Raw genomic sequence first — 21,732 nt, 5'->3', positions numbered from 1 at the left:
CCACCCACCCCTCCATCCATCCATTCTCCCACCCACACGCTCCATCCATTCTCCTACACACCCCCTCCATCCACCCTCCTCATCCATTCTCCCACCCACCTGTTCATCCATTCACCCACCCCTCCATCCATTTCTCCCCCACTCCACCCGTTCATCCATTCTCCTACACACCGTCTCCATCTATCCACCGACCCCTCCTATACTGACCCAGGAGATGTCGAGAGGTGATGCCCTTCTCAGTGAGTGTAGCCTCCATAGTGGTGATGGGAGAGGGGAAGATGTAGGTCTGCTGGAGGACCTGGGGCAGATGGGGGTCTGTCCAGACTACTGAACACTGTGCTGTTATACAGCTCTGTCCCTTCAAACAGCTCCAGCACACTGAACTCATTACGCCTGGACTTGGTGGTCCAGTACTCATACTGTGGAGAGGAAAGGAGAGACAATTGTGAGGGTTAAGGCAGCAGTTCATTCACCCTTTTCTCAAAACAGAAATCATCTTTGGAACATTTGTGACCATAACTACTACTTCTACGGTTGCTGTTGCTACTGCAACTACTGCTACAACCACTACTGCTACAACCACTACTGCTACAACCACTACTGCTACAACCACTACTGCTACAACCACTACTGCTACAACAACTACTGCTACAACCACTACTGCTACAACCACTACTGCTACAACAACTACTGCTACAACAACTACTGCTACAACAACTACTGCTACTAGTGTTGCAACTACTGCTACAACAACTACTGCTATTAGTGTTGCAACTACTGCTACAACAACTAATGCAACAACAACTACTGCAACTACAACAACTGCTGCTACAACAACTGCTGCTACAACAACTGCTGCTACAACAACTGCTGCTACAACAACTGCTGCTACAACAACTGCTGCTACAACAACTGCTGCTACAACAACTGCTGCTACAACAACTGCTGCTACAACAACTGCTGCTACAACAACTACCACCACCACCACCACCACCACTACTACTACCACTACTACCACTACTGGTACTACTGGTACTACTGGTACTACTACTACTACTACTGGTACTACTACTACTACTACTACTACTACTACTACTACTACTACCACCACTACTACTACCAGTACTACTACTCACCACCACCCAGTTCTCAGAGTGGACAAAGTGGACGGGCCCCTGGCCTTCCTCTGACGGCTTCATGGATGATCCTTCCAGTCACACCGTCGACCAGGAACACGCCCACGAAGGCCCGCTCAGGGTGGGTGTCTGTACTTCCGTCACCACTGCCAGCAGGTTAGGGTTCAGGTACTGTGGTGAGAAAAAGAAGAGACTGTTATATTCAGGTCCGTACACAATATTACTACTTTATTCATTCCAAAAACGTTTTTATTCTGCACTTGTTCCCTGTGAAGTACTAAAAAGTTCAACTTTTGGTGCCAGTTTTTAAACTTTTAATTTAAAAAAAAACTAGTCTAGGTTTGCAGCCTTAACTGCTGCCTTAACCCTCACAATTGTCTCTCCTTCCCTCTCTACAGTATGAGTACTGGACCACCAAGTCCAGGCGTAATGAGTTCAGTGTGCTGGAGCTGTTTGAAGGACAGAGCTGTAGGACTGGATCTGGGTAGCCTAGTGGTTAGAGCGTTGGACTAGTAACCGGAAGGTTGCGAGTTCAAACCCCGAGCTGACAAGGTACAAATCTGTCGTTCTGCCCCTGAACAGGCAGTTAACCCACTGTTCCCAGGCCGTCATTGAAAATAAGAATGTGTTCTTAACTGACTTGTAAATAGTAAAATAAAATAAAGGTTAAAAAAATAGTAAAATAAAGGTAAAAAAAAAAAATCTGTAATTGTTGAGTGTGGACCCTGTAGTTCACTAGTGCATTAGAGCTGTCATTACCTTGTAGAGAACACTCGGTCTCCCATCACTCTGCCTGAGAGTGGACATGCTCATTGGGTCTCTTCCCATTGACCGCTACTATCTTCTGAACCTCTATAGGAAGGACCACCTCCCAGATCCGCTCTGTGGACAGGTCCTGGATGAACACACACACGTTTAATGTCTAAAACACACACACAATGAATGTCACACACACACAATGAATGTCACACACACACAATGAATGTCACAAACACACAATGAATGTCACAAACACACAATGAATGTCACAAACACACACTCACACAATGAATGTCACAAACACACACACAACGAATGTCACAAACACAATGAATGTCTAAAACGCACAATGAATGTCACATTCACGCAGACACACACAAACTAATGTTCCATGCTCGCACACACACACACACACACACACACACACACACACAGTGTTAAGTCACCTTGCGCAGCCTGAATCCAGACAGGTTTCCCTGATCTGAGCGGATGAGGTAGAAGAAGATGGAGGAGGCCATCTCCTGGAGCTGCTGCAGGACGTTCTTAGTGGAGGGGAAGGCTGTCACCTGGAGGGAGGACAATCATTATGAGACAGAATAATCAGCTGTGAGGTTCAGTCAACGAGAACAGGTACATTAGAAAACATTGGTGCAAATCTCTCCACAATGCACCAGAAGTTTTATTTTATTTTCCACTGACGTTACCTTGTATTGGTCGCCGACCAGCAACAGGACCTTGGCGTAGTCCTGGTCTATAACAGGTAGTAGCAGTGACTGGAGGATGGGGCGGGGCAGGGCTGGCGGGGCGATGTGACTCTTCCTGCCAAATATGGGGTTGAACACATGCAGGGAGGCCAGGCCAGTGTCCTGGGGGATAGCAAAATATTTAGAAAACTAGAGACATTTCACACCAACATTACATCAAGTCGGAAAAGGGGCAGCCCTGCATAGCCATGTAAACACTTAGGACCTAAATCCTACTGAGATGCTTTAACTGTGTATCTTTCATGTTCAAGATCAAATAACTAAGTTAATTGGCCATATGTAATAAATAATTTATAATAATTTATAAAATAACACCCACAGAATGTTATTGTAAGGACTAGTTCGCAACACGGTGTTGTTCCTACCTTGTCCTTGATGAGCAGAGTGCATTGTGGGGGATGTGGGAAGTGAGCGGTGGTCCTCTGGACTATCAGTTTGAAAACTGCGTTGGGCTGGACATTCTCCAGGTAGTGCTTCCACAGAATAGAGCCTGACTTGCTGTCGATGCCAAACAGCTGGGACCAAACAAAGATAAAAAAGATGTCCTTCAGATAAATAGAGTGGCCTATAAAGTATGACTTTGTGTGTGTGTGTTTGTGACATTCATTGTGCTGAGATGAACGTGCTGTTAAACAACCAAAACATTCCAATAGTTTTACTCATCGATAGCACAACAACAAAAAATTAAAAAACATTAAGAGCATATTGAGCTTGTGTTACTACGACGACTGAAGTGACAACATCTCCTTCACATAGAGTTGATCAGACTGTTGATTGTGGCCTGTGGAATGTTGTCCCACTCTTCTTCAATGGCTGTACGAAGTTGCTGTAGTACACGTCAATCCAGAGCATCCCAAATATGCTCAATGGGTGACATGTCTGGTGAGTATGCAGACAACGGATGCAGGAATTGTGTACAGATCCGTGTGACATGGGGCTGTGCATTATCATGCTGATACATGAGGTGATGGCGGTGGATGAATGGCACGACAACGGGCCTCAGGATCTTGCCACAGTATCTTTGTGCATTCAAATTGCCATCGAGAAATGCAATTGTGTTCGTTGTCCGTAGCTTTTGCCTGCCCCATACCATAACCCCATCGCCACCATGGGGCACTCTGTTCACAACTCGCCATACCGGCTGTTTGTCCGGTTGGACATACTGACAAATTCTCTAAAAACAACGGAGGTGGCTTATGGTAGATAAATGAACATTCAATTTTCTGGCATATTTTTTTTAGAGAAATAAGCTTTTTTTGTGCATATGTTACAATTCTGGGATATTTTATTTCAGCTCATGAAACATGAGACCAACACTTTACATGTGTTTATATTTTTCTTCAGTGTATTTGGTGGAATGGGAAAGTAAAATGATGTCTTGACGTTAATTTACTTTGACTCGAGTGTTCCATTTGTTCAAGTGGATTTACAGGGCACAACAACAACAAAAAAAACAGATGAGCTTTGTAATGTTTCCAAAACAAATAAAATGTGTACAGTGCATTCAGATCACTTGACCTTTTCACCATTGTTACATTACAGCCTTATTGTAAAACTGATTAAATTGCATCCCCCCCCCCCCCCCCCCCGATCAATCATCACACAATACCCCATAATGACAAAGTACTAACAGGTTAACAGATATTTTTGCAAATGTATGAAAAAACAAACATTTTAAACTGAAATTAAACATTTATATAAGTATTCAGACTCCTAGTACTTTGTCGAAGCTCCTTTGTCAGCGATTTCAGCCTCAAGTCTTCTCGGGTATGATGCTTCAAGCTTGGCACACCTGTATTTGGGACGTTTCTCCAACTCTTCTCAAGCTCTGTCAGGCTGCGTCGCTGCACAGCTATTTTCAGATCTCTCCAGAGATGTTAGATCAGGTTCAAGTCCGGGCTCTGGCTGGGCCACACAAGGTCATTCAAAAACTTGTGCTGAAGCCACTCCTACATTGTCTTGGCTTTGTGCTTAGGGTCTTTGTCCTGTTGGAAAGTGAACCTTCGCCCCAATCTGAGGTCCTGAGTGCTCTGGAGCAGGTTTTCATCAAAGATCTCTCTGTACTTTGCTCCGTTCATCTTTCCCCTTATCCGGACCAGTCTCGCAGTCCCTGAAAAACATCTCCACAGCATGATGCTGACACCACCATGCTTCACCGTAGGGATGATGCCAGGTTTCCTCCAGATGTTATGCTTGGCATTCAGGACAAAGAGTTCAATCTTGGTTTCATTAGACCAGAATATAGTTTCTCATGGTCTGAGTCCTTTAGGTGCCTTTTGGCAAACTCCAAGCGGTCTGTCATGTACCATTTACATGTCATGAGCGGCTTCCGTCTGGCCACTCTACCATAAAGGCCTGATTGGTGGAGTGCTGCAGAGATGGTTGTCCTTCTGGAAGGTCTCACCTTCCCCGAGGCCGTGACCCCCCTTCGTCTCACCTTCCCCGAGGCCGTGACCCCCCTTCGTCTCACCTTCCCCGAGGCCGTGACCCCCCCCCCCCTTCGTCTCACTTTCCCCGACACCGTGACCCCCCTTCGTCTCACCTTCCCCGGGGGCCGTGACCCCCCACCCCCTTCGTCTCACCTTCCCCGAGGCCGTGACCCCCCTTCGTCTCACCTTCCCCGAGGCCGTGACCCCCCCCTTCGTCTCACCTTCCGAGGCCGTGACCCCCCCTTCGTCTCACCTTCCGAGGCCGTGACCCCCCCTTTCGTCTCACCTTCCGAGGCCGTGACCCCTCCCCCTTCGTCTCACCTTCCGAGGCCGTGACCCCTCCCCCCTTCGTCTCACCTTCCCCCGAGGCCGTGACCCCCACCACCGGGCCGCCCCAGGTGGTGAGGGTAGGTAACAACATCTCCTCCACGCTGATCCTCAACACTGGGGCCCCACAGGGTGCGTTCTGAGCCCTCTCCTGTACTCCCTGTTCACCCACGACTGCGTGGCCACGCACGCCCAACTCAATCATCAAGTTTGCGGACGACACAACAGTGGTAGGCTTGATTACCAACAACGACGAGACGGCCTACAGGGAGGAGGTGAGGGCCCTCGGAGTGTGGTGTCAGGAAAATAACCTCACACTCAACGTCAACAAAACTAAGGAGATGATTGTGGACTTCAGGAAACAGCAGAGGGAACACCCCCCTATCCACATCGATGGAACAGTAGTGGAGAGAGTAGCAAGTTTTAAGTTCCTCGGCATACACATCACAGACAAACTGAATTGGTCCACTCACACAGACAGCATCGTGAAGAAGGCGCAGCAGCGCCTCTTCAACCTCAGGAGGCTGAAGAAATTCGGCTTGTCACCAAAAGCACTCACAAACTTCTACAGATGCACAATCGAGAGCATCCTGGCGGGCTGTATCACCGCCTGGTACGGCAACTGCTCCACCCTCAACCGTAAGGCTCTCCAGAGGGTAGTGAGGTCTGCACAACGCATCATCGGGGGCAAACTACCTGCCCTCCAGGACACCTACACCACCCGATGTTACAGGAAGGCCATAAAGCTCATCAAGGACATCAACCACCCGAGCCACTGCCTGTTCACCCCGCTATCATCCAGAAGGCGAGGTCAGTACAGGTGCATCAAAGCTGGGACCGAGAGACTGAAAAACAGCTTCTATCTCAAGGCCATCATACTGTTAAACAGCAACCACTAACATTGAGTGGCTGCTGCCAACACACTGACACTGACTCAACTCCAGCCACTTTAATAATGGGAATTGATGTAAATATATCACTAGCCACTTTAAACAATGCTACCTTATATAATGTTACTTACCCTACATTATTCATCTCATATGCATAATGTATATACTGTACTCTATATCATCGACTGCATCCTTATGTAATACATGTATCACTAGCCACTTTAACTATGCCACTTTGTTTACATACTCATCTCATATGTATATACTGTACTCATTACCATCTACTGTATCTTGCCTATGCTGCTCTGTACCATCACTCATTCATATATCCTTATGTACATATTCTTTATCCCCTTACACTGTGTATAAGACAGTAGTTTAGGAATTGTTAGTTAGATTACTTGTTGGTTATTACTGCATTGTCGGAACTAGAAGCACAAGCATTTCGCTACACTCGCATTAACATCTGCTAACCATGTGTATGTGACAAATAAAATTTGATTTGATTTGACCTTCCCCGAGACCGTGACCCCCCTTCGTCTCACCTTCCCGAGGCCGTGACCCCCCCTTCGTCTCACCTTCCCGAGGCCGTGACCCCCCTTCGTCTCACCTTCCGAGGCCGTGACCCCCTTCGTATCACCTTCCGAGGCCGTGACCCCCCTTCGTATCACTTTCCCCAAGACCGTGACCCCCCTTTGTCTCACCTTCCCCGAGACCCCCTTTGTCTCACCTTCCCGAGACCCCCCTTTGTCTCACCTTCCCCGAGACCGTGACCCCCCCTTTGTCTCACCTTCCCCCGAGACCGTGACCCCCCCCCCCCCTTTGTCTCACCTTCCCCGAGACCGTGACCCCCCCTTTGTCTCACCTTCCCCCGAGACCGTGACCCCCCCCCCTTTGTCTCACCTTCCCCGGGACCGTGACCCCCCCTTTGTCTCACCTTCCCGAGACCGTGACCCCCCTTTGTCTCACCTTCCCCGAGACCGTGACCCCCCCTTGTCTCACCTTCCCGAGACCGTGACACCCCCTTTGTCTCACCTTCCCCGAGACCGTGACCCCCCTTTGTCTCACCTTCCCCGAGACCGTGACCCCCCTTTGTCTCACCTTCCCTGAGACCGTGACCCCCCTTTGCCTCACCTTCCCCGAGACCGTGACCCCCCCCCAGTGCCTCACCTTCCCCGAGACCGTGACCCCCAGTGCCTCACCTTCCCCGAGACCGTGACCCCCCCAGTGCCTCACCTTCCCCGAGACCGTGACCCCCCCCCCCCGTCTTACCTTCCCCGAGACCGTGACCCCCACCCCCTCGCCTTACCTTCCCCGAGGCCGTGACCATAACCATCATCTTCTGCAGGTTGAACTCATCCCTGGACAACGTTTCTATGGTGACCTCGTTCTTAACCTGGCCGTGGGGTTTACGGGCTTCGTAGAACAGCTTCCACAGGTGGGCCAGCCACACCTGGAGCAGAATCACCTGGGATGACAGACGCTTCAGGACCATGGGGAGCAACCCGTCTGGGGGGGGGTGCAGACACATAACATGTTATGCATCTACATTTCCAGTCACACCTTAATTCTTTACATTCAAATCCATTGTCTGTGAGGAAGTGACACGTTTCACGACAACAGGCTGGATTCTATCTACAGGGACACTAAAATACACCCCCCCACCGACGAGCACAAACTAATCTACGACGAAACACAAAACAAAATGACAGACTACAAGAAACGGCAAAAAAACTGAACTTTTATAGAAGGAGCTACTTTCACTACTGATCTTACAAAATACAACAGCTTCCCACATAAGCAAACAGAAAAGAACGGCAAGCTCACAGCGTTACCTTGAATGGCTGGATCCAAGCGCAGCAATGAGAAAACCAAAGAGAGAGAGGCGGCATGAGGCCGACGGAGGACAACGATACAGTCAGGAGTATTCATGTAGACATGGTCATTTAACCTTATACGCACGCTATCAGTTGACAACAAATACAGGCAACAAAAATATATATATATATACAAACACTTCCACACGTTAAAAGTGAAATACTTAGAATTTAAAAAATATATAAATATATTTTTTTCATGTTAAAATAAAACTTGAATACATAGATCTGAAGGGAATGACTTGGCATTGATGATATTGTTTCGAGACAACTCATTTCTTTTGTGTGTCATCCTCGTAATTTGTGGGGCGGCAGGGTAGCCTAGTGGTTAGAGCGTTGGACTAGTAACCGAAAGTTTGCAAGTTCGAATCCCGAGCTGACAAGGTACAAATCTGTCATTCTGCCCCTGAACAGGCAGTTAACCCACTGTTCCTAGGCCGTCATTGAAAATAAGAATTTGCTCTTAACTGACTTGTCTAGTAAAATAAAGGTAAAATTTAAATAAAAAAATAACGGTTGTCTTTGCTATGCTTGTTTTTTTAAATTATTCATGTTAGTCAGGATCTTTGATGTTCTATACCAGCTTTCTTGCCAAACTCCCCCTCCAGCTCCGCCTGGGTGCCAGTGAGAGGCAGGTCCACCATCTCCATGGTAACAACATCCGCTAGGGCCTCCTCTCTGGTCCATACCACACGTCCTGGAATCACAGGTGTTGGTTAGAAGCCTCATCTCGTGTGTGTGTGTGTGTGTGTGTACCAGTGTGTGTGTGTACCAGTGTGTGTGTGTGTGTGTGTACCAGTGTGTGTGTGTGTGTGTACCAGTGTGTGTGTGTGTGTGTGTGTGTACCAGTGTGTACCAGTGTGTGTGTACCAGTGTGTGTGTGTACCAGTGTGTGTGTGTGTGTACCAGTGTGTGTGTGTACCAGTGTGTGTGTGTGTGTGTACCAGTGTGTGTGTGTACCAGTGTGTGTGTGTACCAGTGTGTGTGTGTGTGTGTGTACCAGTGTGTGTGTGTGTGTGTGTGTGTGTGTGTGTGTGTGTGTACCAGTGTGTGTACCAGTGTGTGTGTGTGTACCAGTGTGTGTGTGTGCACCAGTGTGTGTGTGTGTGTGTGTGTGTGTGTGTACCAGTGTGTGTGTGTGCACCAGTGTGTGTGTGTGTGTGTGTGTGTGTACCTGGCTGCTGTATGAAGGTGAGAGCATGGTCCTGTGTCTGCACGAGGACCCTGTAGCCCACAGAGTCGTCCTTCTTCAGGAAGGCATGGACGTACAGCTGGGGGAGGAACACGGCAGACTGTTACGGACCTCATTTAAACACCCGACTTCCTGAACAAAAACAACACACCCATCTGACTGATTGATTTCCCTCCACCACCTTCACACAGGTATATTCCAACAGGTGATGGGTTGGCTCGGTGGGGCTCATGCCAGACTACTCTGTACCAGGGACTTTGTCAACTTTGACGAGGTCGGGGCGCCGGAAAAAAATCTGAACTCATCACGAGGAGCCGCAGTGGCTTGTGGGTCTGCGTCCCCGCATCCATATACCCCCCACCCATTCCCCCGTCTTGACAGCCAAGAGACATTTTGTATGTTTTAGAGGACATTTTTGTGCAATTCTACTCATTTTACCACGAGGCAGAGTATTGGCATCTTTTTAATATGATATCTGAGTGAGACTAACTAACAAAATGGGGGGCCCCCAGCTGGTAAGTCGACCATGATTACAAGTTTAGATAGCTGATTGGCAATCCCCCTCTAAAACATGCTGATAACATCAGGTTAATTGGCCTAATTGACTGACATAAGAGAAAACTGCTGATGCACAACCACATGTTGAAATTGCACCTTCTGTACTCTATCTACTATTCTACCTAGCAACAGTAAGTTGAGACCCAGACTGAGTAAAATGATCAGAAGGCCTTAAAAAAAAATTTTTTAAGGTGGGCCGTGAGTCGTATGGCAATCCATTTGTCCATCCCAGTTCTATAATCAATAGCAGCCCGTGGATAAATTCCCAAAGACCCCCCCCCCCAAAACAAAAACATAACCAAATACAATTAACAACTAAAATCTCCGCTGTCAGGAGGGGTCCACTCCCAATCCCTACTCCACTCCCACCAAGGTCTCCAATCCCCACTCTATACTCCACTCCCATCAAGGTCTCCAATCCCTACTCTATACTCCAGTCCCAATCCCTACTCCACTCCCACCAAGGTCTCCAATCCCTACTCTATACTCCACTCCCACCAAGGTCTCCAATCCCCACTCTATACTCCACTCCCATCAAGGTCTCCAATCCCTACTCTATACTCCACTCCCACCAAGGTCTCCAATCCCCACTCTATACTCCACTCCCATCAAGGTCTCCAATCCCTACTCTATACTCCACTCCCAATCCCTACTCCACGTTTCCAATCCCTACTCTATACTCCACTCCCACCAAGGTCTCCAATCCCCACTCTATACTCCACTCCCATCAAGGTCTCCAATCCCTACTCTATACTCCACTCCCAATCCCCACTCTATACTCCACTCCCATCAAGGTCTCCAATCCCCACTCTATACTCCACTCCCATCAAGGTCTCCAATCCCCACTCTATACTCCACTCCCATCAACGTCTCCAATCCCCACTCTATACTCCACTCCCAATCCCTACTCCACTCCCACCAAGGTCTCCAATCCCCACTCTATACTCCACTCCCATCAAGGTCTCCAATCCCCACTCTATACTCCACTCCCATCAAGGTCTCCAATCCCTACTCTATACTCCACTCCCATCAAGGTCTCCAATCCCTACTCTACACTCCACTCCCATCAACGTCTCCAATCCCTACTCTATACTCCACTCCCAATCCCCACTCTATACTCCACTCCCATCAACGTTCCCAATCCCTACTCTATACTCCACTCCCATCAACGTCTCCAATCCCCACTCTATACTCCACTCCCAATCCCTACTCTATACTCCACTCCAAATCCCTACTCTATACTCCACTCTCAATCCCCACTCTATACTCCACTCCCATCAAGGTCTCCAATCCCTACTCTATACTCCACTCAACGTTTCCAATCCCCACTCTATACTCCACTCCCACCAAGGTCTCCAATCCCTACTCTATACTCCACTCCCAATCCCCACTCTATACTCCACTCCCATCAACGTTTCCAATCCCTACTCTATACTCCACTCCCACCAAGGTCTCCAATCCCCACTCTATACTCCACTCCCAATCCCTACTCTATACTCCACTCCCAATCCCCACTCTATACTCCACTCCCATCAACGTTTCCAATCCCTACTCTATACTCCACTCCCACCAAGGTCTCCAATCCCTACTCTATACTCCACTCCCATCAACGTTTCCAATCCCTACTCTATACTCCACTCCCACCAAGGTCTCCAATCCCTACTCTATACTCCACTCCCACCAAGGTCTCCAATCCCTACTCTATACTCCACTCCCAATCCCTACTCTATACTCCACTCCCAATCCCTACTCTATACTCCACTCCCAATCCCCACTCTATACTCCACTCCCACCAAGGTCTCCAATCCCCACTCTATACTCCACTCCCAATCCCCACTCTATACTCCACTCCCATCAACGTTTCCAATCCCTACTCTATACTCCACTCCCACCAAGGTCTCCAATCCCTACTCTATACTCCACTCCCAATCCCTACTCTATACTCCACGATCGTTCTCCTCATACAGACCTTGAAGGGTTTCCCACCGTTAAGATCGAGGGGAAAGATGACGGTTGTGTCCAACAACCTACGACCTGAATCAGCGCTGAACAGATTGACATCACAAGCCTGGATCGTGAACAGAAAGGACGTTTTAAAAAACTAAAATAAAACATACTTCAGTAGAACTAACTAAACTACACACTATATGACCACATGCATGATGCGACAATTCCATTTTTTTAGGTCATTCTGAGACATCTTAAAAAAAAAATTAAAAAAAAAAAAAAACTTGTTGAACCTTTATTTTTTTTTTTTTTGAAGACTCACGGTTTCGTTTTTGGGAGTCATGACGACAGCAACAGTCTTCTCCCCTGTGGTGGCAAATGAAACCAAGAACGCCTAGAAACATAGACATTCTCCAGTTAGTCACACAACTCATTCAGCTCCATTGATCTCCCAACTAACAACATTTGAGGTAAAAATCGTATAAGTAAAAATCTTATAAGTAAGATAAGTAGCAATAATAAATTGCCCGTCTGCGATAAATTAAAGTTCATTAAATGAACGAATGGTGATTCTGTACCGGCTGGAAGTCTCTGAGTGGCGCGATGGTGTATCCATCAGCATTGAGCTGTAGCAGGACATGGTGGTCTGGTCCGAGCTGGAGAAAGAACTCAGAGATGGGGGAGCGGGCCGGGTGGGGCTGGCTGGACACCAGGACGGGCTGGAAGCCTGGGGACACCTCCAGATCCAGAGACTGGGGGGGGGGGGGTTGTAGATGTTTAAATCGAAAAGGTACAATATATAGCCTGTTACACACCAGCGTGTCCACCTAACTGAGACTATGAAGACTTTCTTTACACTTCGGAGCTTCAGGTCGTGGTTGATCAGGAGTTACCTGCAGTAGGATGTGGTTGAACTGTGGCGCCTCCTCAGCCGGTATCGGGAGGGTGTAGAGGGAGAGAGTGGCGGGATCCACACACATCAGCACCCCTTGACCAATCACCACACAGCTGGACTCAACACTGGACAGCCACGGGGCTTCAACTGACCTCTGAGAACCATAAGACATCACAACCAACAGGGTTAGAGATATGATGTGTGTATCGTGGAACTAACCAGAACACTCCGTTACGTTGTGGAACTAACCAGAACACTCCGTTACGTTGTGGAACTAACCAGAACACTCCGTTACGTTGTGAAACGAACCAGAACACTCCGTTATATTGTATTGCTTGTGTAGTGTCACAAGGTGAAAGACCTACTTTGTTATGATTGTTAATGATGGATTTAATAGTTACATGCAGATAATTTGCCAAATGTGTTTGTTTTGGGTTTGGTTCACACTAGAGTTTTTATTTATTTTACCTTTAATTAACTAGGCAAGTCAGTTAAGAACAAATTCTTATTTTCAATGACGGCCTAGGAACAGTGGGTTAACTGGCCTCGGAACAGTGGGTTAACTGCCTGTTCAGGGGCAGAACGACAGATTTGTACCTTGTCAGCTCGGGGGTTTGAACTTGCAACCTTCCGGTTTCTAGTCCAACGCTCTAACCACTAGGCTACCTTGCCGCCCCGGGAGGGGAACCGGGTTACAGAGATTTACCAACCAAACCCACTCCAGATACATGCAGTAAACTATATAATAAATTATTTATTCATATGAAGAGTGTGGTGTGGAAAACATGAGTTGGCACTATATGCATTGGGGCAGGTAGCGTTCTCCTTGCAAACCCATATTCGTCCGTCAGACTGCCAGATGGTGAAGCGGAATTCATCACTCCAGAGAACGCGTTTCCACAGTGCCAGAGTCCAATGGCGGCGAGCTTTACACCACTCCAGCCAACGCTTGGCATTGCACATGGTGATCTTAGGCTTGTGTGTGGCTGCTCGGCCATGGAAACCCATTTCATGAAGCTCCCGACGAACAGTTCTTGTGTTGAGGTTTCTTCCAGAGGCAGTTTGGAACTCGGTAGGAGTGTTAGGCACTTCAGAGTTCCTGTTCTGTGAGCTGGTGTGGCCTACCACTCCGTGGCTGAGCCGTTGTTGCTCCTGGACTTTTCCATTTCACAATAACAGCACTTACAGTTGACCAACAAACTGACTTGTTGGAAAGGTGACATTAAGTAAGGCCATTCTACTGCCAATGGTTGTCTATGGAGATTGCATGGCCGTGTGCTCAATTTTATATACCTGTCAGCAATGGATATGGCGGAAATAGCCTCATTCACTAATTTGAAGGGGTGCACACATACTTTGTATGTATGTATATGTGTATATGTGCGTGCATACATACATACATGCATACATACATACATACATACATACATGGGGTGCCAGCGCATCATTCAATCAATTGTGAGGCATTAAGTGGTCCAAATAACTCAACTGGCTAGTTTGCTTGTCTGCAGAGAGAAGGGCGGGTTGTAATGTTGAACCTGATGCTCTGATTGGATAGAGAAAAGCTGTATTTCTCTGTCCACGTGGCTTCAAAATTTCACTTCATCACTTTCACTTCTCCGTTTGGGTCTGATTATTCAGCCTGCTGCTATGGTGAGGACTGACACACACACACACACAGTCCCAGACACACACACACACACAGCCCCGGTCCCAGACACACACACACACACACAGCCCCGGTCCCAGACACACACACACACACACACACACACAGCCCCGGTCCCAGACACACACACACACAGCCCCGGTCCCAGAAACACACACACACAGCCCCGGTCCCAGACACACACACACACACACACACAGCCCCGGTCCCACACACACACACACACACACAGCCCCGGTCCCACACACACACAGCCCCGGTCCCACACACACACACACAGCCCCGGTCCCACACACACACACACACACACAGCCCCGGTCCCACACACACACACACACACACACACACACAGCCCCGTTCCCACACACACACACACACACACACACACACACACACACAGCCCCGTTCCCACACACACACACACACACAGCCCCGTTCCCACACACACACACACACACAGCCCCGGTCCCACACACACACACACACACAGCCCCGGTCCCACACACACACAGCCCCGCACCCACACACACACACACAGCCCCGGTCCCACACACACACACACACACACACACACACAGCCCCGGTCCCACACACACACACACACACACACACACACACACACAGCCCCGGTCCCAGACACACACAGCCCCGGTCCCACACACACACACACACAGCCCCGGTCCCAGACACACACACACACAGCCCCGGTCCCAGACACACACACACACACACACACACACACACACACAGCCCCCGGTCCCAGACACACACAGCCCCGGTCCCAGACACACACACACACACACACACACACACACACACACACACACACACACACAGCCCCGGTCCCAGACACACACAGCCCCCGGTCCCAGACACACACACACACACACACAGCCCCCGGTCCCAGACACACACACACACACACAGCCACACACACACACACACACAGCCCCGGTCCCAGACACACACAGCCCCGGTCCCAGACACACACAGCCCCGGTCCCAGACACACACAGCCCCGGTCCCAGACACACACAGCCCCGGTCCCAGACACACACACAGCCCCGGTCCCAGACACACACACAGCCCCGGTCCCAGACACACACACAGCCCCGGTCCCAGACACACACACACACACACACACCCAGCCCCGGTCCCAGACACACACACACACACACAGCCCCGGTCCCAGACACACACACACACACACAGCCCCGGTCCCAGACACACACACACACACACACACAGCCCCGGTCCCAGACACACACAGCCCCGGTCCCAGACACACACACACACACACACAGCCCCGGTCCCAGACACACACACACACACACAGCCCCGGTCCCAGACACACACACAGCCCCGGTCCCAGACACACACAGCCCCGGTCCCAGACACACACAGCCCCGGTCCCAGACACACACAGCCCCGGTCCCAGACACACACACACACACACACACACACACACACACACACACACAGCCCCGGTCCCAGACACACACAGCCCCGGTCCCAGACACACACACACAGCCCCGGTCCCAGACACACACACACACACACAGCCCCGGTCCCAGACACACACACACAGCCCCGGTCCCAGACACACACACACACACACAGCCCCGGTCCCAGACACACACAGCCCCGGTCCCAGACACACACAGCCCCGGTCCCAGACACACACACACACACACACACAGCCCCGGTCCCAGACACACACACACACACACACAGCCCCGGTCCCAGACACACACACAGCCCCGGTCCCAGACACACACAGCCCCGGTCCCAGACACACACACACACACACACACACACACACACACAGCCCCGGTCCCAGACACACACAGCCCCGGTCCCAGACACACACACACAGCCCCGGTCCCAGACACACACACACACACACACAGCCCCGGTCCCAGACACACACACAGCCCCGGTCCCAGACAACCTCAAAACAGCTGTGACAGTTATGGAGTTATACTTTTATATACCATTTGATGAGGAGACGTCACAGAGTTCTAGACCAAGTTACCTGCTTGATGATCTCTCCATCCTCTAGGCTGTAGGCTATGATAGTGAGGTGAGAGTTAGGAACCACCCCCAACACATAGACCTCCTCTTCTCCCCCAGAGTACACTGCCTGATACTGGACCGTATCACTGTGGGCAACAACCAAAAAAAATACTTAATAGTTTAGCACCTAATTGCTCAAGACCTCGATTCAAAAGAGCATTTTAAATCTTTCAGATACTTTGTACGTTTGTTTTTCTGCAATTTTTGGGACCATTTTTTATTGTTTCCATTATATCCGCTAAAGTATCTGAAAGAAAACAGATACTGTTCGGACCCAGGTATGAGAACCAGTGTCGTACTGTACCCTACCTGTCAGGCAGGTTTTCCACCCATTTCTGGTGTCCATTGGTGAGATAGTGGAGAGAGATGGCAGCTTTCTTAAGCACCGCGACATGCTTTACTGTGTCCTGTATGGCCACAAAACACGCAGCCTGGAAGCTGAAATAGAGAGAGACATTATGAGCGGTTAGTCATCTGGCAAAATATCTAAAATCCCTGTCCATTTTCTATGGAGCGTCTCTCAGCTACAAAACCACAGTTAAAATGGAGAACGTGTCATCTGCACACGAACAACCACACGCACCTGCCAGTATCCAGCACTGCCTCCCAGTTCAGCCCGCCCACGTTTGTGTCCCAGGAACGGAGCAAACGACCACCTCCAACCACCATCAGAGCATCTGGAGAAGATGTAAAAGAACAGCCATTCAAATACCCGCTGAAGGCAGAATCTTACAATTAACAAAGAGAAAGCCAATGTCGTTGACTCTGTACAACACAGTTATGTTGGCTAAGCCAAGCAACAAGGCACACACACACACAGCCCCGGTCCCAGACACACACACACACACACAGCCCCGGTCCCAGACACACACACATAGCCCCGGTCCCAGACACACACACACACACACACATAGCCCCGGTCCCAGACACACACACACACACACACACATAGCCCCGGTCCCAGACACACACACATAGCCCCAGTCCCAGACACACACACTATAGACTATTGTCACCTTGTCCATGCAGCAAAAGTATATCTATGGTTCCCTCTGGTCCCGCCTTGTCAACATGTCTCCAAACTGTGAAGTAGGAATGAAAAGAATTAACTCTACGGAAGATATTCAACAACAACAATTACTTTATTTTTTATTTATTTCTGTCACAGATTTCAGACTTAAAGAGAAAAGCTAGAAACATATTTTGTATTGTAAAACGAATTACAAAATACTCACAGAGCTCTCCAGTCCTGGAGTTGAAAGACGCAAAGATATTCTTGTCGGTGGCGATAAACAGCTTTTTAGACGACTGCGAATGCGAGTCAAAGTGGGCAAAGAGCGTCTTCCCCACATACTGCTGTCTCCTGGAAATAAGGAAATATAGCTAGATATATTTTTGTACTTTAGCTAATCAATCACCAATGTACATTTGTCTTCTTCATTTACTGCTGCGTTGCGACTCTGTGGCAAAGACACCTGTCACAGGAGCAGATGGGACCTTCTTCCCACATGGATCCGTAACCCATTGTAAAGAGGAAGCGATCCAATAAGATATTTATATTCATGAGCTATTCCAACAAGTGACTGTCAATACAGGTGCAGACATGACAAGGCAACCTATTGACTGAACCCGACATCCCAGAGGCTGACTTTTCTGTCTTTTCGCCATGATCTATGATATTGGACGCTGTCAATGGTTAGCACATAGCACTAGTTAAGCTAACTGCATAGCGGCATCAATGGGTATTCTCAATGAACAGCTACATACCAATCAAATTTGCCAACTTGATCTTCGAAGACAGCTTCACTCATGACAAATAAAGAAAAGAAGATTACAAATAGAGACGTTAGTTTAGACATTTTAGCAGGTGGCTTCATAGAAAGATAACGAACCATGTCCTAATCACTTCCGGGTCGATGTTCTTCTTTCGTACTGATTGGCGGTTTGTAAACTAACACATGTGGTGTATTACCGCCACCTACCGAGCTGGAGTGTGACACACACACACACACATACACACACACACACACACACACACACACACAGCTGAGAAAGAAGGAATTGTAAAATCTCCATTCGTGCTCTCACTTCCACAAGCACTGACTGCCATCTGTGAGCCTGTAGAAACACAACTGTAGACTGTAGAAACGCAACCATAGACTGTAGAAACACAACCGTAGACTGAAGAAACACAACCGTAGACTGTAGAAACACAACCATAGACTGTAGAATCACAACCGTAGACTGTAGGAACACAACTATAGACTGTAGAAACACAACCGTAGACTGTAGAAACACAACTATAGACTGTAGAAACACAACCGTAGACTGTAGGAACACAACTATAGACTGTAGAAACACAACCGTAGACTGTAGAAACACAACCGTAGACTGTAGAAACGCAACCATAGACTGTAGAAACACAACCGTAGACTGTAGAAACGCAACCATAGACTGTAGAAACACAACCGTAGACTGTAGAAACACAACCGTAGACTGTAGGAACACAACTATAGACTGTTGAAACACAACCGTAGACTGTAGAAACACAACCATAGACTGTAGAAACACAACCATAGACTGTAGAAACGCAACCATAGACTGTAGAAACACAACCATAGACTGTAGAAACACAACTATAGACTGTAGAAACACAACTATAGACTGTAGAAACACAACCATAGACTGTAGAATCACAACCGTAGACTGTAGGAACACAACTATAGACTGTAGAAACACAACTATAGACTGTAGAAACACAACCGTAGACTGTAGAAACACAACCGTAGACTGTAGGAACACAACTATAGACTGTAGAAACACAACTATAGACTGTAGAAACACAACCGTAGACTGTAGAAACACAACTATAGACTGTAGAAACACAACTATAGACTGTAGAAACACAACCGTAGACTGTAGGAACACAACTATAGACTGTAGAAACACAACCGTAGACTGTAGAAACACAACCATAGACTGTAGAAACACAACCGTAGACTGTAGAAACACAACCGTAGACTGTAGGAACACAACTATAGACTGTAGAAACACACCCGTAGACTGTAGAAACACAACCATAGACTGTAGAAACACAACCGTAGACTGTAGAAACACAACCGTAGACTGTAGAAACACAACCATAGACTGTAGAAACACAACCATAGACTGTAGAAACACATTTACATTACATTTACATTTAAGTCATTTAGCAGACGCTCTTATCCAGAGCGACTTACAAATTGGTGAATTCACCTTCTGACATCCAGTGGAACAGCCGCTTTACAATAGTGCATCTAAATCATTTAAGGGGGGGGGTGAGAAGGATTACTTATCCTATCCTAGGTATTCCTTGAAGAGGTGGGGTTTCAGGTGTCTCCGGAAGGTGGTGATTGACTCTGCTGTCCTGGCGTCGTGAGGGAGTTTGTTCCACCATTGGGGGCCAGAGCAGCGAACAGTTTTGACTGGGCTGAGCGGGAACTGTACTTCCTCAGTGGTAGGGAGGCGAGCAGGCCAGAGGTGGATGAACGCAGTGCCCTTGTTTGGGTGTAGGGCCTGATCAGAGCCTGGAGGTACTGCGGTGCCGTTCCCCTCACAGCTCCGTAGGCAAGCACCATGGTCTTGTAGCGGATGCGAGCTTCAACTGGAAGCCAGTGGAGAGAGCGGAGGAGCGGGGTGACGGAGAGAACTTGGGAAGGTTGAACACCAGACGGGCTGCGGCGTTCTGGATGAGTTGTAGGGGTTAATGGCACAGGCAGGAGCCCAGCCAACAGCGAGTTGCAGTAATCCAGACGGGAGATGACAAGTGCCTGGATTAGGACCTGCGCCGCTTCCTGTGTGAGGCAGGGTCGTACTCTGCGGATGTTGTAGAGCATGAACCTACAGGAACGGGCCACCGCCATGATGTTGGTTGAGAACGACAGGGTGTTGTCCAGGATCACGCCAAGGTTCTTAGCGCTCTGGGAGGAGGACACAATGGAGTTGTCAACCGTGATGGCGAGATCATGGAACGGGCAGTCCTTCCCGGGAGGAAGAGCAGCTCCGTCTTGCCGAGGTTCAGCTTGAGGTGGTGATCCGTCATCCACACTGATATGTCTGCCAGACATGCAGATGCGATTCGCCACCTGGTCATCAGAAGGGGGAAAGGAGAAGATTAATTGTGTGTCGTCTGCATAGCAATGATAGGAGAGACCATGTGAGGTTATGACAGAGCCAAGTGACTTGGTGTATAGCGAGAATAGGAGAGGGCCTAGAACAGAGCCCTTGGGGACACCAGTGGTGAGAGCGCGTGGTGAGGAGACAGATTCTCGCCACGCCACCTGGTAGGAGCGACCTGTCAGGTAGGACGCAATCAAGCGTGGCCGCGCCGGAGATGCCCAACTCGGAGAGGGTGGAGAGGAGGATCTGATGGTTCACAGTATCGAAGGCAGCCGATAGGTCTAGAAGGATGAGAGCAGAGGAGAGAGAGTTAGCTTTAGCAGTGCGGAGCGCCTCCGTGATACAGAGAAGAGCAGTCTCAGTTGAATGACTAGTCTTGAAACCTGACTGATTTGGATCAAGAAGGTCATTCTGAGAGAGATAGCGGGAGAGCTGGCCAAGGGCGGCACGTTCAAGAGTTTTGGAGAGAAAAGAAAGAAGGGATACTGGTCTGTAGTTGTTGACATCGGAGGGATCGAGTGTAGGTTTTTTCAGAAGGGGTGCAACTCTCGCTCTCTTGAAGACGGAAGGGACGTAGCCAGCGGTCAGGGATGAGTTGATGAGCGAGGTGAGGTAAGGGAGAAGGTCCCCGGAAATGGTCTGGAGAAGAGAGGAGGGGATAGGGTCAAGCGGGCAGGTTGTTGGGCGGCCGGCCGTCACAAGAAGCGAGATTTCATCTGGAGAGAGGGAGAAAGAGGTCAGAGCACAGGGTAGGGCAGTGTGAGCAGAACCAGCGGTGTCGTTTGACTTAGCAAACGAGGATCGGATGTCGTCGACCTTCTTTTCAAAATGGTTGACGAAGTCATCTGCAGAGAGGGAGGAGAGGGGGGGGAGGAGGATTCAGGAGGGAGGAGGATTCAGGAGGGAGGAGAAAGGTGGCAAAGGCTTCCTAGGGTTAGAGGCAGATGCTTGGAATTTAGAGTGGTAGAAAGTGGCTTTAGCAGCAGAGACAGAGGAGGAAAATGTAGAGAGGAGGGAGTGAAAGGATGCCAGGTCCGCAGGGAGGTGAGTTTTCCT

The 21,732-nt window shown here is 48.9% G+C and overlaps 1 protein-coding gene across 1 annotated transcript; it reads right to left on the bottom strand.

Moving 5' to 3' along the window:
- Nucleotides 1–2,457: 2,457 nt before the first annotated feature.
- LOC135536037 (ER membrane protein complex subunit 1-like) lies at nt 2,458–18,435 on the bottom strand. The gene is made up of 16 exons (XM_064962428.1): nt 18,286–18,435; nt 17,754–17,881; nt 17,535–17,600; nt 17,102–17,195; nt 16,828–16,956; nt 16,478–16,604; nt 12,773–12,928; nt 12,458–12,631; nt 12,202–12,273; nt 11,902–12,000; nt 9,357–9,453; nt 8,763–8,879; nt 7,615–7,814; nt 3,025–3,174; nt 2,595–2,761; nt 2,458–2,461 (listed from the first exon to the last, which is right to left on the bottom strand). Exons 1-16 carry the CDS (start codon nt 18,411–18,413, stop codon nt 2,458–2,460), a joined length of 1,908 nt encoding a protein of 635 aa, XP_064818500.1. The 5' UTR covers nt 18,414–18,435.
- Nucleotides 18,436–21,732: the final 3,297 nt, after the last annotated feature.

The sequence above is a fragment of the Oncorhynchus masou genome, unplaced genomic scaffold (assembly GCF_036934945.1).
Source record: "Oncorhynchus masou masou isolate Uvic2021 unplaced genomic scaffold, UVic_Omas_1.1 unplaced_scaffold_5479, whole genome shotgun sequence".
Taxonomy (NCBI): domain Eukaryota; kingdom Metazoa; phylum Chordata; class Actinopteri; order Salmoniformes; family Salmonidae; genus Oncorhynchus; species Oncorhynchus masou.
This window is presented reverse-complemented; position numbering and strand designations above follow the sequence as displayed.

Bases quoted from the DNA above. Each gene is read 5' to 3' on its own strand.
- LOC135536037 (XM_064962428.1), bottom strand. From the start codon at position 18,413: ATGGTTCGTTATCTTTCTATGAAGCCACCTGCTAAAATGTCTAAACTA. The intron at 12,001-12,201 runs GTGAGTCTTCAA...TTCACGATCCAG, and splicing joins TGACTCCCAAAAACGAAACC to GCTTGTGATGTCAATCTGTT. The intron at 9,454-11,901 runs GTCTGTATGAGG...TTCCTCCCCCAG, and splicing joins ACGGTGGGAAACCCTTCAAG to CTGTACGTCCATGCCTTCCT.